Source organism: Scyliorhinus canicula, chromosome 5 (genome assembly GCF_902713615.1).
Source record: "Scyliorhinus canicula chromosome 5, sScyCan1.1, whole genome shotgun sequence".
Taxonomy (NCBI): domain Eukaryota; kingdom Metazoa; phylum Chordata; class Chondrichthyes; order Carcharhiniformes; family Scyliorhinidae; genus Scyliorhinus; species Scyliorhinus canicula.
Window position 1 is genome coordinate 225308821 of NC_052150.1, and position 23502 is coordinate 225332322.

Here is a 23502-nt window from a genome sequence, read left to right on the forward strand (position 1 = left end):
GTTGCGCCGACCTGTGAAACCCCTCTAAAGCCCATCTGCACTATTCCCTTATCATCCATATGTCTATCCAATGACCATTTGAATGCGTTTAGTGTTGGCGAGTCCACTACTGTTGCAGGCAGGGCATTCCACGCCCTTACTACTCTCTGAGTAAAGAACCTACCTCTGACATCTGTCCTATATCTATCTCCCCTCAATTTAAAGCTATGTCCCCTCGTGTTGGTCATCACCATCCGAGGAAAAAGGCTCTCACTGTCCACCCTATCTAATCCTCTGATCATCTTGTATGCCTCAATTAACATAGAACAGTACAGCACAGAACAGGCCCTTCGGCCCTCGATGTTGTGCCGAGCAATGATCACCCTACTTAAACCCACGTAACCCGTATCCCAACAATACCCCCATTAACCTTACACTACGGGCAATTTAGAATGGCCAATCCACCTAACCCGCACATCTTTGGACTGTGGGAGGAAACCGGAGCACCCGGAGGAAACCCACGCACACACAGGGAGGACGTGCAGACTCCACACAGACAGTGACCCAGCCGGGAATCGAACCTGGGACCCTGGAGCTGTGAAGCATTGATGCTAACCACCATGCTACCGTGAGGCCCCTAATTAAGTCACCTCTTAACCTTCTTCTCTCTAACGAAAACAGCCTCAAGTCCCTCAGCCTTTCCTCATAAGATCTTCCCTCCATACCAGGCAACATTCAGGGTAAATCTCCTCTGCACCCTTTCCAATGCTTCCACATCCTTCCGATAATGCGGCGACCAGAACTGCACGCAATACTCCAACTGCGGCCGCACCACAGTTTTGTACAGCTGCAACATGACCTCATGGCTCCGAAACTCAATTCCTCTACCAATAAAAGCTAACACACCGTACGCCTTCTGAACATCAGCGGGGGTGGGATTCTTAACAATACCAATAAGATTTCTGGAAACGCTAAATATTTCTTTCGTCTCTCCTAGTTAATAAGAACCCAATGGTTAAAATGTGGAGGAAAAAGATCTCCAGTTCGCCGGATTGGCCACGGCGTGTTATCGATTTGATGCCCGATGAAGATGGAGGAACATGTCGTGAGTAAAAAGTTTATAGCAAATTTTAGGTTCCATGTAGATGCGTAAACTCAGGTGGATGCTGGAAATGTGTTTTGGGGGGAAAATGACTGGACATTTTCCTCCATATGTTTTGTCAGAAAATAGATATTAACCTTCTAATAAACCAGTTAGTTCATCATTATTTCACGTTGTGGGATGAATTTCTGTTATGCCTCCCGAATAACCCCCAAAAACTCCTGCCATTGCTGTTCCACTGTCTTCCCTGCTAGGCTCCCTTTCCAATCAACTCTGGTGTTAGCTCCTCCCGTCTATCATATTGTGGTCACTGCTCCCTCAGGGTTCCTTCACCTTAAGTTCCCTAATCAAGTCTGCCTCATTACACATCACCAAATCCAGAATTGCCTGTTCCCTAGTTGGCTCTGTCACAAACTGCTCCAAAAAACCATCTCTTAGACATTCCACAAATTCCTTTTCTTGGGATCCACTACCAACCTGATTTTCCCAGTCTACCTACATATTGAAGTCCCCCATGATTATTATAATATTGCCTTTTTGATACACCTGTTCTATCTCCTGATTTATTTTCTGCCTCACATCCTGACTACTGCTCGGGGGCCTGTACATAACTCCCATCAGGGTCTTTTTACCTTTGCGATTCCTCAACTCTACCCACAGACATTCTATGCCTTCTGATCCTATATCGCTCCTTGCTATCGATTTAACTTCATTCCTTACTAACAATGCAGCCCCGCCCCCTTTGCCCATCTGCCTGTCCTTTCGATAGGACAAATATCCCTGGATATTTAGATCCCAGCCCTGATCTCCTTGCAGCCACGTCTCTGTGATGCCCACAACATCGTACCGGCCAATTTCAATGTGCGCAACAAGCTCATTGACCTTGTTCCGTATACTGCGCGCATTTAGGTGCAACACCCTCAATCCTGCATTGACCACCTTCCTCCTCACACTTGTCACCTTTTTTTTTGCTCTGCCTGCGGTCTCAGAGACAGGCAAAGAGGTCATTGTGCTGACCAGACGAGTCAAGCATGTGCCTGAGATTGGCATCAGATTCCAGGAGGAGGACAATGGGATGCACTGAGGACTGTCCTGGACAAGTCCCCTCCATCATTGCTATTCTTCACTCGTACACTTCCGGCTGACATTTCACAGCTCACTCATATTGCTCTGATGTTTGAGGTGTGTGAATACGCCTCGAGGGAATGTATGTTTCAAGCTGAGGTGCTACCGAGAGGAAGTCCTCCTGGCATCAGACACAAGTGCTGCATCCTCACAAATTCATCGACCACCCCACAGGAGCCTAGCAGGGAAGACAGTGGAACAGCAACGGCAGGGGTTTTGGGCGGTTATTCGGGAGTCACAACAGAAATTCTTATGGTCTGATACAGCACGCATGGGCATGTGCATGGTCAAGAATAGGGTATTAGCTGCATATCTTCAATCTGGCAAGGCTTCTCAAGGAGATCCATCATGACCAAGACAGCCACACGTGAAGTGTTACATCAATGATGTGATATAAACATGGAACGAGGGAGCCAGTAAAATGGCCCTGGTGGGGCTGCACTCTCAGATTACTCCGTCGGCTGTGGCACATTCCCCAAAATGACACTCTCATCCAGCGGTTTTATTTCGAGTTCCGGATTGGCATTAATCCTAATGCTACAATGGAGGCGGGCTACCTGGGAATGATGAGATCGTGCATTTGGCTGCATGATATTGAGATGCTTTTTCTGAGAGACAACCAATATGAACTCATGGCCAATCCTTGCCCTTGTGAAGGCAAAATGATCAGACATGAAACCCTCAGGGGCACACATCTCTGCTTACAAGGAGCACTGAACTGACTCATCACATACTTGGCCCTATCCCACTGCTCCTTGCCACTCTCTGAGAAGCAACGGTGTGCAATTCTCACGCATGCCCACAGGCTGTTGTGGCATTCAGTGATCAGCCAGCACAGTGGTTAGCATTGTTGCTTCACAGCGCCAGGGACTCGGGTTCGATTCCCGACTTGGGTCACTGTCCGTGCGGAGTCTGCACGTCCTCCCCGTGTCTGCGTGGGTTTCCTCCGGGTGCTCCGGTTTCCTCCCCCAGGTCCCGAAAGACGTGCTGTCAGGTGAATTGGATATTCCCAATTCTCCCTCTGTACCCGAACAGGCGCCGGAATGTGGCGACTCGGGGATTTTCGCAGTAACTTCACTGCAGTGTTAATGTAAGCCTACTGGTGATAATAAAGATTATTCTTATTATAAGTGTTGCAGTTGATGTGCAAAGATTGACATTTCTTACCTTAATCCAACAGCGAAGCAGGGAAACAAAGAAGCAGCACGATGTAAGTTCAATCGTGAAGAAATGTGTGAATTGGTATTCAAGAATCATTTTTGCAAACACATTCATAGTCCGTTATCACTGAGGAATCCCAAAGATTGATTTGCATGTTTCTTGTTTTCTATCAACAGTAAAGCTCCTCCAGGAAGAACAAGAACGATGTAAGATTGAAAAGATATACATTTGATAGTTGTGAACTTATTTTAATGCGTAAAACCATTACTGTATTGAAGTGTCGTGGAATGATGTACCAAAATTTACCCCAAGTATTTCTTCTTCTCCACCAACAGTGAGAGAAATCGACAGGGAACAAGGCAAGTTCTAGAATAAGGACAGATGTAATTTGATGTTCTGGAACATTGCATCGGGCAATAGGTCAGAGCAATAAATGTTGATGCGCTATAGCGTGCTACAAGAGCACTACAAATGGATTAGTACAAGACTCCTGGTAATGGAATGAGGGTCAGGGAAAAGGCACTGCACTTGGTGGAGTACAGGTGGATCACAGCACTGATACCCAAAAATGGGTTAGCAGGATGTTCTGTTAGCTGTGTGACAAAGTTCAAGCCAGTCACAGAAGGGGATGATGCACACCATTGTACAAAGCAATGGTGCACGTCATCCTGATCTACCACATGTGTTCTGTTGTGAAGCCACCTAATATAAACTGTTTTCTGCCTACTTGTTACATTAGAACATAGAACGATACAGCGATACATTGAAATGCATGTTTTAGTCTCTTCGCGACATGTTGTTTTTGCTATTGACTCATATTTCTGTCAACAGCACAATTGGCAGAAGAAGAAAGGGAGTTCCTCAGACAACGTAAGTATTCAGAAGGCAAGGAATTGAACTGGTGCATATTCAAGCTGTTAAGATAAGATTCAGTTGAAAGTTTTAAGGCAGGCATTGCAATCTTAAGGTTCTACTGAAAAGTCTTTATGCTATTGCATTTATACCATCATTAGGCTTGTATCAACTTTCAGCAATTAGCACTGTTCTGTCTGCACGAAGTAGAGCCACAGAAGATGGTGGTGCATGACATACCTGGCTTTCGGAGCACTGCTCCTTCCTCAGGTGAATGAAGATGTATGTTTCAGGGACATATATATAGACAAAGTCAGAGATGCCGGACAATGCTTAGAATGCGAGCATTTGCAGGTAATTAAGTCTTTACAGAGCCAGAGAGAGGGGTAACCCCAGGTTAAAGAGGTGTGAATTGTCTCAAGCCAGGACAGTTGGTAGGATTTCACAAGCCCAGGCAAGATGGTGGGGGATGAATGTAATGCGACATGAATCCCAGGTCCCGGTTGAGGCCGTACTCATGTGTGCGGAACTTGGCTATAAGTTTCTGCTCGGCGATTTTGCATTGTCCCACGTCCTGAAGGCCGCCTTGGAGAACGCTTACCCAGAGATCAGAGGCTGAATGCCCTCGACTGCTGAAGTGTTCCCCGACTGGAAGGGAACATTCCTGCCTGGCGATTGTTGCGCCTTTTCATTCACCTGAGAAAGGAGCAGTGCTCCGAAAGCTAGTGTTTGAAACAAACCTGTTGGACTTTAACCTGGTGTTGTAAGACTTCTTACTGTGCTCACCCCAGTCCAACGCCGGCATCTCCACATCATGACATACCTGGTAGAGGAACCTAGTGGGTTTGGTTTTGTGTATATCTGTGGTACACAGCTATCACAATTGTGCGGGACATGCTATATCGATTAGAGGGACTTTTCCTATCCTTCAATATTTCTACATTTGTTAGGTACGTGGTCTATAAAATCCCAAACATGGGGAGTGTTGCCTCATCAAGTATAACCTACTCAAGTCTCTATATCTACAAATGATGAACCATATCAAAATCATGGGATGATAAGCGTGGGCTTATACTCGCTGGAGTTTTGAAGACTGAGAAGCGATTGTGTTAAAATGTAAAATGGCTTTGATGGGCAGCACGGTAGCACAGTGGTTAGCACTGCCGCTTCACAGCTCCAGGGTCCCAGGTTTGATTCCCGGTTTGGGTTGCTGTCTGTGCGGAATCTGCACATTCTCCTCGCGTCTGCGTGGGTTTCCTCCGGGAGCTCCGGCTTCCTCCCACAGTCCAAAGACGTGCTCTTCACAAGGGTCGGTGCAGACTCAATGGGCCGAATGGCCTCCTTCTGCACTGTCAATTATATGTCGATGTCCATGATTGGGATACATTACTGAAAGGAAGGACAGCGGACAAGCAATGACAGGAATTCGGGAACGAATAGGTGAACGGCAGAAATGTTTTATTCCTATTTGGCGCAAGAGTACATAGAACATAGAACATAGAACAGTACAGCACAGAACAGGCCCTTCGGCCCTCAATGTTGTGTCGAGCCATGATCACCCCTCTCAAACCCACGTATCCACCCTATACCCGTAACCCAACAACCCCCCCTTAACCTTACTTTTATTAGGACACTACGGGCAATTTAGCATGGCCAATCCTCCTAACCCGCACATCTTTGGACTGTGGGAGGAAACCGGAGCACCCGGAGGAAACCCACGCACACAGGGGGAGGACGTGCAGACTCCACACAGACAGTGACCCAGCCGGGAATCGAACCTGGGACCCTGGAGCTGTGAAGCATTTATGCTAACCACCATGCTACCCTGCTGCCCCAGAAAGGGAACTGTGGCTAAACCATAGTTTACAAGGGAAATTAGAGATAGTATTAGGCTCAAAGAAGAGGCACACGAATTAGCGAGAAAAAGCAATAGACCTGAGGATTGGGAAAAGTTTAAAATTCAGTAAAAGCGGACCAAGGGATTGATTAAGAAGCGAAAAATACAATTTGAAAGTCAGCAGGAGGGGAACATAAAAGTTGACTATAAAAGTTTTTATTTGTATTTAAAGAGAAAAAGATTGATTAAAACTAATGTATGCCCCTTACAGTCAGAAACAGCAGAACCACAACAGGGGACAAGGAAATGACCGAGGAACTAAATGTCTTCACAAAGGAAGACATGAATAATGTACCGGGAGTTCTGACAAGTTTTAGTGAGGAGCTGAAGGAAATTAGTATCAGTAAAGAAATAGTTTGGGGGAAATTAATGGGATTGAAGGCAGACAAATCTCCGGGGTCGGATAATCTTCCTCCCGGAGTACTTAGGAAGTGGCCCGAGAAATAGTAGATCCATTTCAATTATATGAGACATATAAGATAGTCAGAGGGTTAGATAGGGTGGACAGTGAGAGTCTTTTTCCTCGGATAGTGATGACCAACACGAGGGGACATAGCTTTAAATTGAGGGGTGATAGATATAGGGCAGATATCAGAGGCAGTTTCTTTACTCAGAGAGTAGTAGGGGTGTGGAATCTGTGGAATTAACTACCACAGAAAGTAGTTGAGACAAAACGTCGTGTAATTTCAAGAAGGAATTAGATCTAGCTCTTGTGGTTAAAGGGATCAAGGGATATTGGGGGGAAGGTGGGATCAGGGTATTGAACTTGATGATCAGCCATGATCATAATGAATGGCGGGGCAGGCTCGAAGGGCCAAATGGCCTCCTCCTGCTTCTGTTTTCTGTTTCTATTCAGAGGAGGCTTGAGAGGGTGGATGTTGAAAGACTGTTTGTCCTTGCTGGAGACTAGAACTAGAGGTTCTAGCTTCAAATAAAGGGCATGGTCATTTAAAATTGAGATAAGGAGGAATCTCTTCTCTCAGAGGTTGTGAATATTTGGAATTCTCTACCATCCCGGACCTTGGATGATTCGGCATCTTCAAGGCTGAAATTGATCGATGTCTGGACTCTGGAGGAATTAAGGGGATAAGGTAGCATCGTGGAACTGAGGCCAAGATCAGCAATGATTGTATAGAATGGTGAAATAGGCTAGAGCGGATGTGTGATGTATGTCTCCTCCTATTCCTTTTGTTCCTGTATTGTAGTGTTTGCCCTCATCCAAATGATACAGCTATGGAGTAAAGCAAGCCCTCCTCCTTGCAAAGGTTAAAGCTGTTAGCTGTAAGGCAACTCTTGTTTCCTTTTTCATTTATCTATTATTTGATATTGTAGTTGGACTAAGTTAAGCTTAAGATTAAAAATGGCAGCAGATCCCAGACCCGTGTTATGCTCTACTTGCTCAATGTGGGTGCTCAGGGACGTGGCTGATGTACCTGGCTCCTTCACGAGCGGGAAGTGTGTCCAGCTGCAGCTCTTGTTAGACCGCATGATGGCACTGGAGCTGCGGATGGACTCACTTTGGAGCATCCGCGATGCTGAGGAGGTCGTGGGTAGCACGTTTAGCGAATTGGTCACACCACAGAGTAGGATTGCTGAGGGAGAAAGGGAATGGGTGACCAAAAGACAGAGAAAAAGCAGAAAGGCAGTGCAGGTGTCCCCTGCGGTCATCTCACTCTAAAACAGGTATACCGTTTTGGATACTGTTGGGGGAGATGGCTCACCAGGGGAAGGCAGTAGTAGCCAGGTTCATGGCACCATGGCTGGCTCTGCTGTACAGAAGGACAGGAAAAAAAGTGGAAGGGCGATAGTCATAGGGGATTCAATTGTAAGGGGAGTAGACAGGTGTTTCTGTGGTCGAAAACAAGACTCCTGAATGAAAATGAAATGAAATGAAAATCGCTTATTGTCACAAGTAGGCTTCGATGAAGTTACTGTGAAAAGCCCCTAGTTGCCACATTCCGGCGCCTGTTCGGGGAGGCTGTTACAGGAATCGAACCGTGCTGCTGGCTTGCCTTGGTCTGCTTTCAAAACCAGCGATTTAGCCCAGTGTGCTAAACAGCCCCTCTTCGAAAGAAAGTCGCTTATTGTCATGAGTAGGCTTCAATTAAGTTACTGTGAAAAGCCCCTAGTCGCCACATTCTGGCACCTGTTCGGGGAGGCTGTTACAGGAATCGAACCGTGCTGCTGGCTTGCCTTGGTCTGCTTTCAAAACCAGCGATTTAGCCCAGTGAGCTAAACAGCCCCTGGTATGTTGCCTCCTAGGTGCATGGGTCAGGGATGTCTCAGTTCGGCTGCGGAACATTCTGAAGGGGGAGGGTGAACAGCCAGTTGTCGTGGTGCATAAAGACACCAATGATATCGGTACCAAATGGGATGAGGTGCTACAAGCAGAATTTAGGGAGTCAGGAGCCAAGTTAAAAAGTCGGACCTCAGAGGCAGTAATCTCAGGATTGCTACCAGTGCCACGTGGTAGTCAGAGTAGAAATGAAAGAATAGGCAGGATGAATGTGTGGCTTGAGAGATGGTGCAGGAGGGAGGGGTTCAGATTTTTGAGACATTGGGACCGGTTCTGGGGGAGGTGGGACTACTACAAATTGGACGGTCTACACCTGGGCAGGACTGGAACCAATGTCCTTGGGGGTGCTTTTGCTAACGCTATTGGGGAGGGTTTAAACTAATGTGGTAGGGGGGTGGGAACCAAATGAGGAGTTTCGTGGACAGTAAGGAGGTTGTAACTAAAGCCTGTAAGGAACTAGATCATGAAGTCAGCGTGAATCAGGGGAAGAGTAGGAAGGAGCAGATGATGAACGCAAAGGGACAGGTGGTCTGAGGTACATTTGTTTTAATGCAAGAAGTGTAGCAGGTAAGGCAGATGAATGTAGATCTTGGATTAGTAGCTGGGAGTATGATGTTATTGCTATTACTGAGACTTGGTTGAGGGAAGGGCATGATTAGCAACTAAATATCCCAGGATATCGATGCTTCAGGCGGGATAGAGAGGGAGGTAAAAGGGGTAGAGGAGTTGCATTACTGGTCAGAGAGGATATCACAGCTGTGTTGAAGGAGGGCACTATGGAGAACTCAAGCAGTGAGGCAATATGGGCAGAGCTCAGAAATAGGAAGGGTGCGGTAACAATGTTGGGGCTGTACTACAGACCTCCCAACAGCGAGCATGAGATAGAGGTACAAATATGTCAACAGATTATGGAAAGATATAGGAGCAACAGGGTGGTGGTGATAGGAGAATTTAATTTTCACAACATTGACTGGGATACACTTAGTGTAGAAGTATAGATGGAGCAGAATTTGTAAGGAGCATCCAGGAGGGTTTTAGAACATAGAACAGTACAGCACAGAACAGGCCCTTCGGCCCTCAATGTTGTGCCGAGCCATGATCACCCTACTCAAACCCACCCTATACCCATAACCCAACAACCCCCCCCCCCCCTAACCTTACTTTTATTAGGACACTACGGGCAATTTAGCATGGCCAATCCACCTAACCCGCACATCTTTGGACTGTGGGAGGAAACCGGAGCACCCGGAGGAAACCCACGCACACAGGGGGAGGACGTGCAGACTCCACACAGACAGTGACCCAGCCGGGAATCGAACCTGGGACCCTGGAGCTGTGAAGCATTTATGCTAACCACGATGCTACCCTGCTGCCCATTTTCTAGAGCAGTATCTAAATAGTCCAACTCGGGAAGGGGCCAGACTGGACCTGATGTTAGGCAACAGGGTTTTGTGCAGGGAAGGTCATGTCTTACCAACTTAATAGAATTATTTGAGGAAGTGACAAAGTTGATTGATGAGGGAAGGGCTGTAGATGTCATATACATGGACTTCAGTAAGGCATTTGATAAGGTTCCCCATGGTAGGCTGATGGAGAAAGCGAAGTCTCATGGGGTCCAGGGTGTACTAGCTAGATGGATAAAGAACTGGCTGGGCAACAGGAGACAGAGTAGTAGTGGAAGGGAGTTTCTCAAAATGGAGAACTGTGACGTTCCACAGGGATCCGTGCTCGGACCACTGTTGTTTGTGATATACATAAATGATCTGGAGGAAGTTATAGGTGGTCTGATTAGCAAGTTTGCAGATGACACTAAGATTGGTGGAGTAGCAGATAGTGAAGGGGACTGTCAGTGAATACAGCAAAATATAGATAGATTGGAGAGTTGGGCGGATAAATGGCAGCTGGAGTTCAATCCAGGCAAACGCGAGGTGATGCATTTTGGAAGATACAATTCAAGAGCAAACTATACGGTAAATGAAAAACCCCTGCGAAAAATTGGTGTACAGAGAGATCTGGGTGTTCAGGTCCATTGTACCCTGAAGGTGGCTGCGCAGGTCGATAGAGTGGTCAAGAAGACATACGGCATGCTTTCCTTCATCGGAAGGGGTATTGAGTACAAGAGTTGGCAGGTCATGTTACAGTTGTATAAGACTTTGGTTTGGTCACATTTGGAATACTGCGTACAGTTCTGGTCGCCACATTACCAAAAGGATGTGGATGCTTTGGAGAAGGTGCAGAGGAGGTTCACCAGGATGTTGCCTGGTATGGAGGACGCTAGCTATGAAGAGAGGTTGAGTAGATTAGGATTATTTTCATTAGAAAGACAGAGGTTGATGGGGGGCCTCATTGAGGTCTACAAAATTATGAGAGGTATGGACAGGGTGGATAGCAAGAAGCTTTTCCCAGAGTGGGGGACTCAATTACTAGGGGTCACGAGTTCAAGGTGAGAGGGGAAAAGTTTAAGGGAGATATGCGTGGAAAGTTCTTTACGCAGAAGATGGTGGATGCCTGGAATGCATTGCTGGCGGAGGTGGTAGAGGCGGGCACGATAGCATCATTTAAGATGTATTTAGACAGATACATGAATGGTCGGGGAGCAGAGGGATACAGATCCTTAGAAAATAGGCAACAGTTTTAGATAGAGGATCTGGATCGGCGCAGGCTTGGAGGGCCGAAGGGCCTGTTCCTGGGTTGTAATTTTTCTTTGTTCTTTGTTCTTTCGGAGTTTTATGGTGTGTGTTTACTACACTTGACCTCACCGAAGTAATAGAGTCTGATAAACAGGACTCTTTTCACTGGAGCGTACTTTCGCCACTGTGTCCGAATGAATGGCATTCGCCATTCCAGACCAGCTCCCTCTCCCCTGCCTCAACTGGGTTAGCGGAGAGAGCAGTGCAGACATTTAAAGCAGCTATGAAGAAACAATCCAGCATGATGGGCTGTCCTCCCGGGACCCAATTGGACTTGGTTCTCCAGATATTGGGGGGAGGAGGGGGGAGGGTGGAGGTACAACAGGTCTTCCAGAGGACACAGCACATTTCACGAAAATGGGACTGGTCGTTCCAGGTGAGGGACCTGGTCCTCATCAGGAACTATTGCTCCCAGGCCAAATTGTGTCCAAGTTAGGCACATTTTCATATACGGTGGATTTGAATGGCTGGAAGCAGGTTGACTACGTGAGAAGCTGGGGGACCACAACCCAAATTTTGGGACTGTTGGGGTCCGCAGGCAGCACCGGTGCTCCTGTCGTAGAGCCAGAACAGAATGAAAGCAGGAGTTGGAAAGAAGGTGTGGTGGTATGATTTGCATATTGCATGTCTGCCATTGGTGCAGGACACCGGCTTACCATTGGCCCTGGTCGGTCATGTGCCTCTCGATCAATTGGTTGAGACCAGTCATGTGATGGCTCTCCGATTGGTCGAGAGGCTGAATTAACCACGCCTCCAGATCGAGGTATAAATAACCAGAACGCCCGGCGCTCGTCCATTTACTGTAGTCGACCGCAGGGCTAACTTCTAGCTTATTAAAGCCTAACTTTTGTACAGCAACTCGTCTCGCGTTCGATTGGTGGTTCATCAGAAGGCCCCGTCAATGATCCAGAAACAAGCTACAGAAGCGAATAACCCTGAGGGGTTGGTTGACCATCAGGGTAATCCTGCCAAGGATGACGACATCATTACCGCCGAGTTAGAGGAGATAGTTGGGGGATTAAGGCGGTCCATGAGACCCAATACATTAATGCTGTGATCGACTGTTTTGGACTCTCTTCCATTTCTTTCCTCAACCTTGTGTTGTATATGGTTATTGGTTTTAATTTTGAATTTGATTTATTATCACGTGTACTGAGGTACAGTGAAAAGTATTGTTCTGTATACAGTTCAGACTGATCACTCCATACATCAATACACAATGTAAATACTTAGACACAGTCATCGGGTGAACCACATGGAATATAGTACAACTACTTCATAGAGAAACATGTGTGTTGAGATCATTTCAGTCCATAACAGCGTCATTCAGGAGTCTGATAACAGCGGGGAAGAAACTGTTTTTGAATCTGTTAGTGCGTGTTCTCAGACTTTTGTATCTCCTGCCGGATGGAAGAAGTTGGAAGAGTGAGTAAGCCGGGTGGGAGGGGGTCTTTCATTATGCTGCCCGCTTTCCCCAGGCAGCGGGAGGTGTAGATGGAGTCAATGGATGGGAGGCAGGTTCGTGTGATGGACTGGGCGGTGTTCACGACTCTCTGATGTTTCTTGCGGTCTTGGGCTGAGCAGTTGCCATACCAGGCTGTGATGCAGCCAGATAGGATGCTTTCTACAGTGCACCTGTAAAAGTTGGTAAGGGTTAATGTGGACATGCCGAATTTCCTTAGTTTCCTGAGGAAGTATAGGCGCTGTTGTGCTTTCTCTGTCGTAGCGTTGATGTGGGTATCTGAGGAGAGATTGTTGGTGATGTACACACCTCGGAATTTGAGCGATCAGCCATCTCCACCTCGGCCCCGTTGATGCTGACAGGGATGTGTACACAGTATTTTGCTTCCTGAAGTCAATGACCAGCTCTTTAGTTTTGCTGATGTTAACTGCCTCATGGCGCTGAAGACCCGGGTTCAATCCCGGCCCATGGCCTCTGCCTGTGTGGGGTTTTTATATTCTCCCCGTGTTTGCATAGGTCTCACCCCCACAACCTAAAATGATGTGCAGGGTAGGTGAATTGACCACGCTAAATTGCCCCTTAATTGGGAAAAAAAAAAATTGGATACTCTTAGTTTATAAAAAATGTTTTGCTGAAGTTGAGGGAGAGATTGTTGTCTTTACACCATGTCACCATGCCCTAGCTCCCTCCTGTATTCTGACTAATCGTTGTTCGAGATCCGACCCACTACGGTCGTGCAATCAGAAAACTTGTGGATGGAGTTTGGTACCAAATTTTGCCACACAGCCGTGTGAGTATAGGGAGTATAGTAAGGGGCTGAGGACACAGCCTTGCGTACTATTTGGGTCTATCATGGAGGAGGTGTTGTTGTTATTCTTATTGATTTTGGTCTATGGGTCAGGAAGTTGAGGATCCAGTTGCAGAGGGAGGAGCCAAGTCCTAGGTTTTGGAGTTTGGATAGGAGCTTGGCTGGGATTATGGTGTTGAAGGTGGAGCTGTAGTCAATGAATAGGAGTCTGACATAAGTCATTGTTGTTGAGATGCTCCAAGGATGAGTGTAGGGACAGGGAGAGGGGTCCGCTGTGGACCGGCTGTGGCGGTAGGCGAACTGCAGTGGATCTAGGCATTCTGGGAGTATGGAGTTGATGTATCTCATGACCAACCTCTCGAAGCACTTCATAATGATCAATGTCAAGGCCACCGCACGGTAGTCATTGAGGCATGTTGCCTGGATCTTCTTTGGCACTGGTATAATGGTGGTCTTCTTGACGCAAATGGGAACCTTGGAACCGTGTAGGAAGAGGTTGAAGAGGTCCGCAAACACACCCACCAGTTTGCCTGCACAGGATCTGAGTACATGACCAGAGACTTTCAGGACCTGTTGGTTTCCGAGAGTTCACTTTCAAGGCGGCCGATCTGACTTCGGAAGCTGTGACGGTCGGTATGGGTGTGTCCAAGGCTGCTGGGGCAGTTGGCAACTATTTGATGGTCCCTGCTCAAAACAAGCACAGAATGCATAGAGTTCATCGGGGAGGGGTGCGTTTCTGCCGGAGATTCTATTTACTTTGCTTTGTAGCCCGTCATGTTGTTTAAACCTTGCCACAACAGGCGAGAGTCCGTGTCGTTAGTCTGTGACTCTAGTCTGATATTGACTTTGGGTATCGCTGATGGCTTTGCGGAGGTTGTACCTGGATTTCCTGTATAGGTCAGGGTTATTGATAAGTATGTTATTGATGGGCTTAAGGATGGGAGGGCACACTCCCTTTAAGAGGTGTGCCCTCGCGGTCCATGTGATTGGCTCAGTGCTCAGGGCCTAGCGTGCGGGAGCGCACAAACTCCGACAAGTGATGAAAACGTGTGGGACCCGGGGAGCAATGTTCTGGTCAGAGTGAACCTGGGAACCAGAGTGTGAAGACCCTGCAGACTGTGTACGTTACCCTTGTTAATTGCAAATAAAATCTTTGTTCTTCTTTACTGATGCCTACCTTGTATTAAGACCGTAAGACCATAAGACATCGGAGCAGAATTAGGCCATTCGGCCCATTGAGTCTGCTCCACCATTCAATCATGACTGATATGTTTCTCATCCCCATTGTCCTGCCTTCTCCCCATAACCCCTGATCCCCTTACTAATCAGGAACCTATCTATCTCTGTCTTAAAGACACTCAGTGATTTGGCCTCCACAGCCTTCTGCGGCAAAGAGTTCCACAGATTCACCACCCTCTGGCTGTGGAAATTCCTCATCATCTTTGTTTTAGAGGATTGTCCCTTCCGTCTGATGCTGTACTCTCAGGTTCCAGGTTTCCGATAGTGGAAACATCCTCTCCAAGCTCAATCCCCAATACCAGGTCCAGTACTGCCCCTTTCCCTAGTTGGAACTGCCCCTTCCCTAGTTGGGACTGCCCCTTCCCGAGTTGGTTTCATATTCAATTAGATATTTAATGCCAGATTTTCACTGAAATCAAATTCCACCCTCTGCCGAGGTGGGATTCGAACCTGGGTCCCAGAGCCTTTCACATAGTCTCTGGATTATTAGTCCAGTGATAATACCACTGCGCCAGTGTCTTCCCTTTCACACTATTGGTCAAGGCACGTGTGCAAAGATTTGAAAGCTGCAACCTTTGGAGGCGATAGAAATTTTAATTGATTTTTACAGATTCTGAGTTGGGGAAGAAACGACCATGATTTCTGCTACAGATCGCTTATCAATGATCTTAGCTGATTTTCCTCATCTCCCCCCCCCCCCCCTCCACCCACCACATCATCAAACGATTGTCATTGGGTGCCTGTGTAACTATATTAATGCCTTTAAAAAAATGAAGAAAGTTGAGTTGAAATTTTATTCGAGAAGTCATTCGTTGAAAGAACTCAGTTCATTATAAGTAAATATTCTGTGTTGTTCTGCTTGTACTTTGATAGAAACACTCATTACTTAACTTTTTCTGGACATATTTCTGCTTTCTCTCAACAGGGAATGAAAGATTGGCGGAAGAAGCTGGTGGGGGTAAGTTGTATAGTCAAGGACTTTATTTTGGATATGGTCACATTTTTAAAGATCCCATTATTGGTGTTCATCAATGGAAACTGTTTAACTCCAGGGCATTTCCCTGGATTTATTTATTTTTCATATAAAATGTACTGGGACAGAGTTTCCACAATCTTCTTCAGTCTTCCTGCTGTAACCCTAGCACAGAAATTCTGAAAAGTAGCAATCTTATGCCAAAATCACGGCAGTAGCTCAAGATACCTCACACAGAAATTGCAAATGATAATATTTTCATCACTTCTTCAGTCATCCATGATGAGATTCAGGGACTAGAAAGTGATCGGGTGAGTTGGGTCCAGGGTGAGTTGTGTCCAGGGTGCGTTGGGTCCAGGGTGAGTTGTGTCTAGGGTGAGTTGGGTCCAGGGTGAGTTGGGTCCAGGGTGAGTTGGGTCCAGGGTGCGTTGGGTCCAGGGTGCGTTGGGCCCAGGGTGCGTTGGGCCCAGGGTGCGTTGGGCCCAGGGTGCGTTGGGTCCAGGGTGCGTTGGGTCCAGGGTGTGTTGGGTCCAGGGTGAGTTGGGTCCAGGGTGAGTTGGGTCCAGGGTGAGTTGGGTCCAGGGTGCGTTGGGTCCAGGGTGCGTTGGGTCCAGGGTGAGTTGGGTCCAGGGTGAGTTGGGTCCAGGGTGAGTTGGGTCCAGGGTGAGTTGGGTCCAGTGTGAGTTGGGGCCAGGGTGAGTTGGGTCCAGGGTGAGTTGGGTCCAGGGTGAGTTGGGTCCAACGTGAGTTGGGTCCAGGGTGAGTTGGGTCCAGGGTGAGTTGAGTCCAGGGTGAGTTGGGGCCAGGGTGAGTTGGGCCCAGGGTGAGTTGGGTCCAGGGTGCGTTGGGTCCAGGGTGAGTTGGGTGCAGAGGGTGAGTTGGGTCCAGGGTGAGTTGAGTCCAGGGTGAGTTGGGTCCAGGGTGTGTTGGGTCCAGGGTGAGTTGGGTCCAGGGTGAGTTGGGTCCAGGGTGTGTTGGGTCCAGGGTGTGTTGGGTCCAGGGTGAGTTGGGGCCAGGGTGAGTTGGGGCCAGGGTGAGTTGGGTCCAGGGTGTGTTGGGTCCAGGGTGAGTTGGGGCCAGGGTGCGTTGGTTTCAGGGTGCGTTGGGTCCAGGGTGATGTGGGGCCAGGGTGAGTTGGGTCCAGTTTGCATTGGGTCCAGGGTGAGTTGGGTCCAGGGTGAGTTGGGTCCAGGGTGCGTTGGGGCCAGGGTGCGTTGGGTCCAGGGTGCGTTGAGTCCAGGATGAGTTGGCTCCAGGGTGAGTTGGGTCCAGGGTGCGTTGGGTCCAGGGTGAGTTGGGTCCAGGGTGAGTTGGGTCCAGGGTGCGTTGGGTCCAGGATGAGTTGGGTCCAGGGTGAGTTGGGTCCAGGGTGAGTTGGGTCCAGGATGAGTTGGGTCCAGGGTGAGTTGGGTCCAGGGTGCGTTGGGTCCAAGATGAGTTGGGTCCAGGGTGAGTTGGGTCCAGGGTGAGTTGGGTCCAGGGTGAGTTGGGTCCAGGGTGAGTTGGGTCCAGGGTGAGTTGGGTCCAGGGTGCGTTGGGTCCAGAGTGAGTTGGGTCCAGGGTGAGTTGGGTCCAGGGTCCGTTGGGGCCAGGGTGAGTTGGGGCCAGGGTGAGTTGGGTCCAGGGTGAGTTGGGTCCAGGGTGAGTTGGGTCCAGGGTGAGTTGGGTCCAGGACGAGTTGGGTCCAGGGTGCGTTGGGTCCAGGATGAGTTGGGTCCAGGGTGCGTTGGGTCCAGGGTGAGTTGGGTCCAGGGTCCGTTGGGTCCAGGGTGAGTTGGGTCCAGGGTGAGTTGGGTCCAGGGTGAGTTGGGTCCAGGGTGAGTTGGGTCCAGGGTGCGTTGGGGCCAGGGTGAGTTGGGTCCAGGGTCCGTTGGGTCCAGGGTGAGTTGGGTCCAGGGTGAGTTGGGTCCAGGGTGAGTTGGGTCCAGGGTGAGTTGGGTCCAGGGTGCGTTGGGGCCAGGGTGCGTGGGTCCAGGGTGAGTTGGGTCCAGGGTGAGTTGGGTCCAGGGTGAGTTGGGTCCAGGGTGAGTTGGGTCCAGGGTGAGTTGGGTCCAGGGTGAGTTGGGTCCAGGACGAGTTGGGTCCAGGGTGCGTTGGGTCCAGGATGAGTTGGGTCCAGGGTGCGTTGGGTCCAGGGTGAGTTGGGTCCAGGGTCCGTTGGGTCCAGGGTGAGTTGGGTCCAGGGTGAGTTGGGTCCAGGGTGAGTTGGGTCCAGGGTGAGTTGGGTCCAGGGTGCGTTGGGGCCAGGGTGAGTTGGGTCCAGGGTCCGTTGGGTCCAGGGTGAGTTGGGTCCAGGGTGAGTTGGGTCCAGGGTGAGTTGGGTCCAGGGTGAGTTGGGTCCAGGGTGCGTTGGGGCCAGGGTGCGTGGGTCCAGGGTGAGTTGGGTCCAGGGTGAGTTGGGTCCAGGGTGAGTTGGGTCCAGGGTGAGTTTGGTCCAGGGTGCGTTGGGTCCAGGGTGCGTTGGGTCCAGGGTGAGTTGGGTCCAGGGTGTGTTGGGTCCAGGGTGAGTTGGGTCCAGGGTGCGTTGGGTCCAGGGTACGTTGGGTCAAGGGTGTGTTGGGTCCAGGGTGAGTTGGGTCCAGGGTGCGTTGGGTCCAGGGTGAGTTGGGTCCAGGGTGCGTTGGGTCCAGGGTGAGTTGTTTCCAGGGTGCGTTGGGTCCAGGGTGAGTTGTGTCCAGGGTGCATCTGCTTGTGTTAATGGTGTGAGGCCTGGAGCCTGATGCTGAGCTGTCAGCAGGAGTTAATTCTCTTTGGAGTTCATGTATTAATTTAACAGGACCTAAGATTCAACATATAACAACTAAAACAACATAATTAAGCAATTAATTAAAACACATTCAAGATAGAAGGCCAGGTGATATGTTAAGGTTTCAGTAGGTGTGAGCTTCGAGATGTTGGTGTGACTCAGAGCAAACATGTCTGCAGTTAGTGTTTGCAGCTCAAGGAGGTTTGGCTCTGATGTGTCCATCAATTCACACGAAACAGAGTAGATGTAAACTGCGGCTTTAATCGACTAGAACAGTGCCTGCCTGCGACTGCTCTGCTACTGAGAGCCTCCTACAGGGCTACTGCTCTTTATATCTCCCTCAAGGGGTGGGGCCAGGGGCGGAGCCCACAAGGGCACCAACCTGATACATTTCATGTAATATCATACAATGGTCCATAGGTGGAGCCCACATGGGCAACAGCTGATACAGTAGCATACATGGTGAATGGTTAATACAATACGTTCACCACATTCACCCCCTGTTAAAAAATTGAAGTCCAGCGGGAGTGAAGGGTTCACAGGTTCAGTCTGTCCGGCGCCCGTATTGTGCGCTGTGATTGCCGAAGCTCTGGTATCGCAGCTGGCCCGGGTGTCGAATTCATCCGTGCGGGCATGGGTGATGAAGCCGGCGGTGCGGGGACAGACGTGGACTCCGGGAGCGTCTCTTCTGGAGCTTCGTTCCTGTGGGTCGGTGAAGGGGGGAGGGGGGGCAGGAGGGGGTGCGGGTGCCATGTAGGGGCGGGGGCACTGGTCAGTGAAGGTTGGGCGGGTAATTTGGGCTGGCGGTGTTAGTGGGACCTGTGGGTGCCAGGTCCCGGAGGGAAACTGTATCCTGTCGGGGTGTTCTATGTATGCGTACTGGGGGTTGGTGTGAAGACGCTGGACCCTCTCGCCCAGGGGGTTGGACTTACGGCTCCTGACGTGTTTGCGGTGTAGGATGGGCCCCGGTGTCTTCAGCCAGGACGGAAGCGAGACCCCGGAGGTGGATTTCCTGGGGAAAACAAACAGGCTGTTATGAGGGGTCTCGTTTGTGGCTGTGCAAAGGAGGGACGTAATGGAGTGGAGTGCGTCGGGGAGGACCTCCTGCCAGTGGGAAACTGGGAGATTCCTAGACCGTAGGGCCAGGAGGACGGCCTTCCAGACCGTCGCGTTCTCCCTCTCCATCTGCCCGTTTCCCCGGGGGCTATAACTGGTAGTCCTGCTCGAGGCGATGCCCTTACCGAGCAGGTACTGACGCAGTTCGTCGCTCATAAGACCTCTGGCATCCAAAGACCTTCCAGATGCAGTGTCATCGAGGCAGTTCACCTTCGGGATTCAGAATGCCCTTGGAAGTCCAGCTTTCTCAGGAGATCTATTTTTCCGTCCTCAGAGTGTTCCCGGAGCACCATTTTCAATTTTCAGAAGGGCTGTCTTCTTTCTTCAACAGTAAGTTAATGATGCTGAGCACCTTTCAACATGGCGCCCAGATATTTTGGCGAGCCATGTGCCATCAGGCCTGCGCCGCCATGGAATACGGCGCAAACACCCGGTCGTATAATTCATCCGGTTGGGATGACAGTTGGGGTTTGACAGGGGGCCCCGGTGGCACAATAGTGATTCTATGATTCAGGCACTGCTACTCTGGCAGTGCTAACCTGCCAAGGCACTGCCTCCAAGCATGTTCCCCTCCTCTCTCCCTGGGAGCTATATTTACCTTTGCGGTCATGATGGGTTCCCTTGGCCTGATTCCCATTTTGATATCCAGATTATAAACACTGTCATGGGTGCGATTCTCTGGAAAAACCTCGGAGAGTGCTAGCGAATTGCCGCGAGCCTCCCGCTGCTCGATCCAGCTTCCCAGGCAATTCAATGATAATGGATCCGCCGAACGAGACCTAACGGGCTTCTCACCGCAAATGACAGCTCGCCAGCTGATTCGCCGGGACTGGGCTTCACCAGCACCCCCCCCCCCCCCCCCCCCCCCCCCCACCCCCCGGCCAACAAGGTCGAGCAGCGTTTAAGCTGCTCTTGCTCAGCCAACCCCAGCCAGCTCACAACAATGGATCGTAGGGCCAGGAGGACGGCCTTCCAGACCGTCGCGTTCTCTCTCCCTACCTGCCCGTTTCCCCGGGGGTTATAACTGATAGTCCTTCTCGAGGCGATGCCCTTGTCGAGCAGGTACTGACGCAGTTTGTCGCTCATGAAGGACGAAAAGAACCCGAGGCACCTTTTCAGGGCCTTGGGGCAAGGGGGAGTTGCAGGAGGTGGCGCATACGGTCGGGGTCGGTTCCTAGAACTCCGTTTTCCACAACGTAGCCTGTCATAATATCCACTCATGTATATCATGAGATGCAGACAGGCAGTGGTTGACACACAGGATAACCAATGAACACACACGGCACAGAACAACCAATCACCAGACAGGACACCACCACTATAAAGCCCACAGGGCATTCAAGCTCTCTCTCTCTCTCACAGGACACGGCTAGGGAGATAGTCGCAGTGCACAGGCCATTGAACATCATCACCATGTGATAGAGAGCTAGTCTGGTCAAGCCAGTAGGAGGTTGTCAGTTATGTTAATAGAATGTCAACCCACAGCAGATTATGTACAGCAATCAGCAGGTTTAATAAAACAGTGTTGGACCATCTCCTGTGTCGGAAGCCTGTTTCTCGTTTTACTGCATCCAGTTGCAGTCAATGTTAGACCAACACAGATAACACATCATGGTACCAGAGAGCTATTAACTCTAACGAACCTACCTCGAGTGAATCTGCAACGACCAGCACGCAGCCATCCAGTGGCATGGAAAAGATCCAACCTCCTCCGCAACTCCGGATCTCCGGCAACCTCGGCGCCAACCGGAAAGTCTTCAAACAGAAGTTCCTCCTGTATATCCAGGCCTCCAACCTCGAGGCAGCATCGGATGCCCGAAAGACCGCGCTGGCCAGTTTGAAACTGATTAGCAGCCTGGTATTGGGATTCAGATGATGGGCCTAGTTTGAATCTTCCAGCCATTTCAGATTCTCTGCGGAAACATGTTGATGCAAAGCACGTCTGGAATAGCGTGGCGTGCAGATGTTGTGACTCACTGGAGCAAAGCCGGTTGCTGCCTCTGGAGTTTGGAATGGAGGCCGCCAGCAACCCTGGACCCTGGAACACCCCGGCAGTGAGGGGAGGAGCATCCAAAGGTGGACCTTCCAGATGCAGTGTCACCGAGGCGGTACACCTTCGGGACTCAGAATGCCCTTGGAATGCTGAGCACCTTTCAACATGGCTCCCAGATATGATGGCGAGCCATGTGCCATCAGGCCTGCGCCGCCATGGAATACGGCACAAACACCCGGTCGTATAATTCATCCGGTTGGGATGAAAGATATGCTGTATTTTCCCGCCAGCCTCTACATTGGGAAACATTCCACATTCCCACCTTCCCGAAGGTGAAATCTTCTCCTCAGTGCACAGCGCACTGGTTAAGGGGAGAAAACCGGTGTGTAAATGCTGCACAGACGTGTTTTCCCTCCAGATTTTAGAGCACACTTGCGAACAGAGATCTGCAGATACGATTTTCACTGTCATTCTGACGGGCAAGGCACGATAGAGCCGGCAAGGCTGGCTCCATAGGGATTTACAGGGTGCCCTGTAAAGATACAAAATATTCTCCCCCACCCCGACCTCCACCATATACCTTGTGGCGGGGTCACTTGGGCCCCCCGGGTCATTTGGGCCCCCCTCCCCCGACAAACATTGAGGTGTCCACCCCCCCCCCCAGGTCCACAGCATTGGGAGCGCCCCCACATAAACGTCCGGGCGTAGCCCCCCACACAAGTATCAGGGCGTAGCCCCGCACAACAAGCATCGGTGTGCCTCACCCCCACAAGCCTATACAACCCCTACACAAGCATGGCCCCACCCCTCATACAAGCACCAGGGCCTCCCCACCACACATAACCCCTACAATGGGGTTTGACAGGGGGCCCCGGTGGCACTATAGTGATTCTATGATTCAGGCACTGTCCTTGGCACTGCTACTCTGGCAGTGCTAACCTGCCAAGGCTGAGGGCAGCACGGTAGCATTGTGGATAGCACAATCGCTTCACAGCTTCAGGGTCCCAGGTTCGATTCCGGCTTGGGTCACTGTCTGTGCGGAGTCTGCACATCCTCCCCGTGTGTGCGTGGGATTCCTCCGGGTACTCCGGTTTCATCCCACAGTCCAAAGATGTGCAGGTTAGGTGGATTGGCCATGATAAATTGCCCTTAGTGTCCACAATTGCCCGTAGTGTTGGGTGGGGCTACTGGGTTATGGGGTTATTGGGATAGGGTGGAGGTGTTGACCTTGAGTAGGGTGCTCTTTCCAAGAGCCGGTGCAGACTCGATGGGCCGAATGGCCTCCTTCCGCACTGTAAATTCGAAGTAAGGCACTGCCTCCAAGCATGTTCCCCTCCTCTCTCCCTGGGAGCTATATTTACCTTTGCGCTCATGATGGGTTCCTTTGGCCTGATTCCCATTTTGCTATCCAGATTATAAACACTGTCATGGGTGCGATTCTCTGGAAAAACCTCGGAGAGTGCTAGCGAGTGGGAATTGCCGCGAGCCTCCCGCTGCTCGATCCAGCTTCCCAGGCAATTCAATGATAATGGATCCGCCGAGCGAGACCTAACGGGCTTCTCACCGCAAATGACAGCTCGCCAGCTGATTCGCCGGGACTGGGCTTCACCAGCCCCTCCCCCCTCCCCCCCCCCCCACCCCCCGGCCAACAAGGTCGAGCAGCGTTTAAGCTGCTCTTGCTCAGCCAACCCCAGCCTGCTGACAACAATGGCACCGCGGAGACCAGCCCCAAGATTCGGGGCGCTGACCTGGGGAGGCCCCTGAACATGGTGGAGGCCAGGAGGGAGTCCCAGAGGGTCAGCCACAAGGCTCCCTGGGCCGAGATGGCGGCAGTTGCCAGCTCAGGGAGTGTGACCAGGAGGACCAGGGGCTGGTTTAGCTCACTGGGCTAAATCGCTGGCTTTTAAAGCAGGCCAGCAGCACGGTTCGATTCCCATACCAGCCTCCCCGGACAGGCGCCGGAATGTGGCGACTAGGGGCTTTTCACAGTAACTTCATTGAAGCCTACTCGTGACAATAAGCGATTTTCATTTCATTTTTTTCATTCATTCAGTGCCGGAAGA

General features: G+C 50.2%; 1 protein-coding gene across 4 annotated transcripts in view; it reads left to right on the forward strand.

Annotated features, from left to right (window-relative positions):
- LOC119966626 (golgin subfamily A member 6-like protein 22) overlaps positions 1-23502 on the forward strand; it is a 287183-nt gene that overhangs the window by 90788 nt on the left and 172893 nt on the right. For all 4 annotated transcript variants that reach the window (XM_038798630.1, XM_038798631.1, XM_038798633.1 and 1 more), the window contains exons 11-16: positions 977-1084; positions 3387-3416; positions 3544-3573; positions 3703-3726; positions 4199-4237; positions 15537-15569. In XM_038798630.1, the coding sequence (XP_038654558.1) occupies positions 977-1084; positions 3387-3416; positions 3544-3573; positions 3703-3726; positions 4199-4237; positions 15537-15569 (264 nt within the window). The remainder of the gene's footprint in view (positions 1-976; positions 1085-3386; positions 3417-3543; positions 3574-3702; positions 3727-4198; positions 4238-15536; positions 15570-23502) is intronic.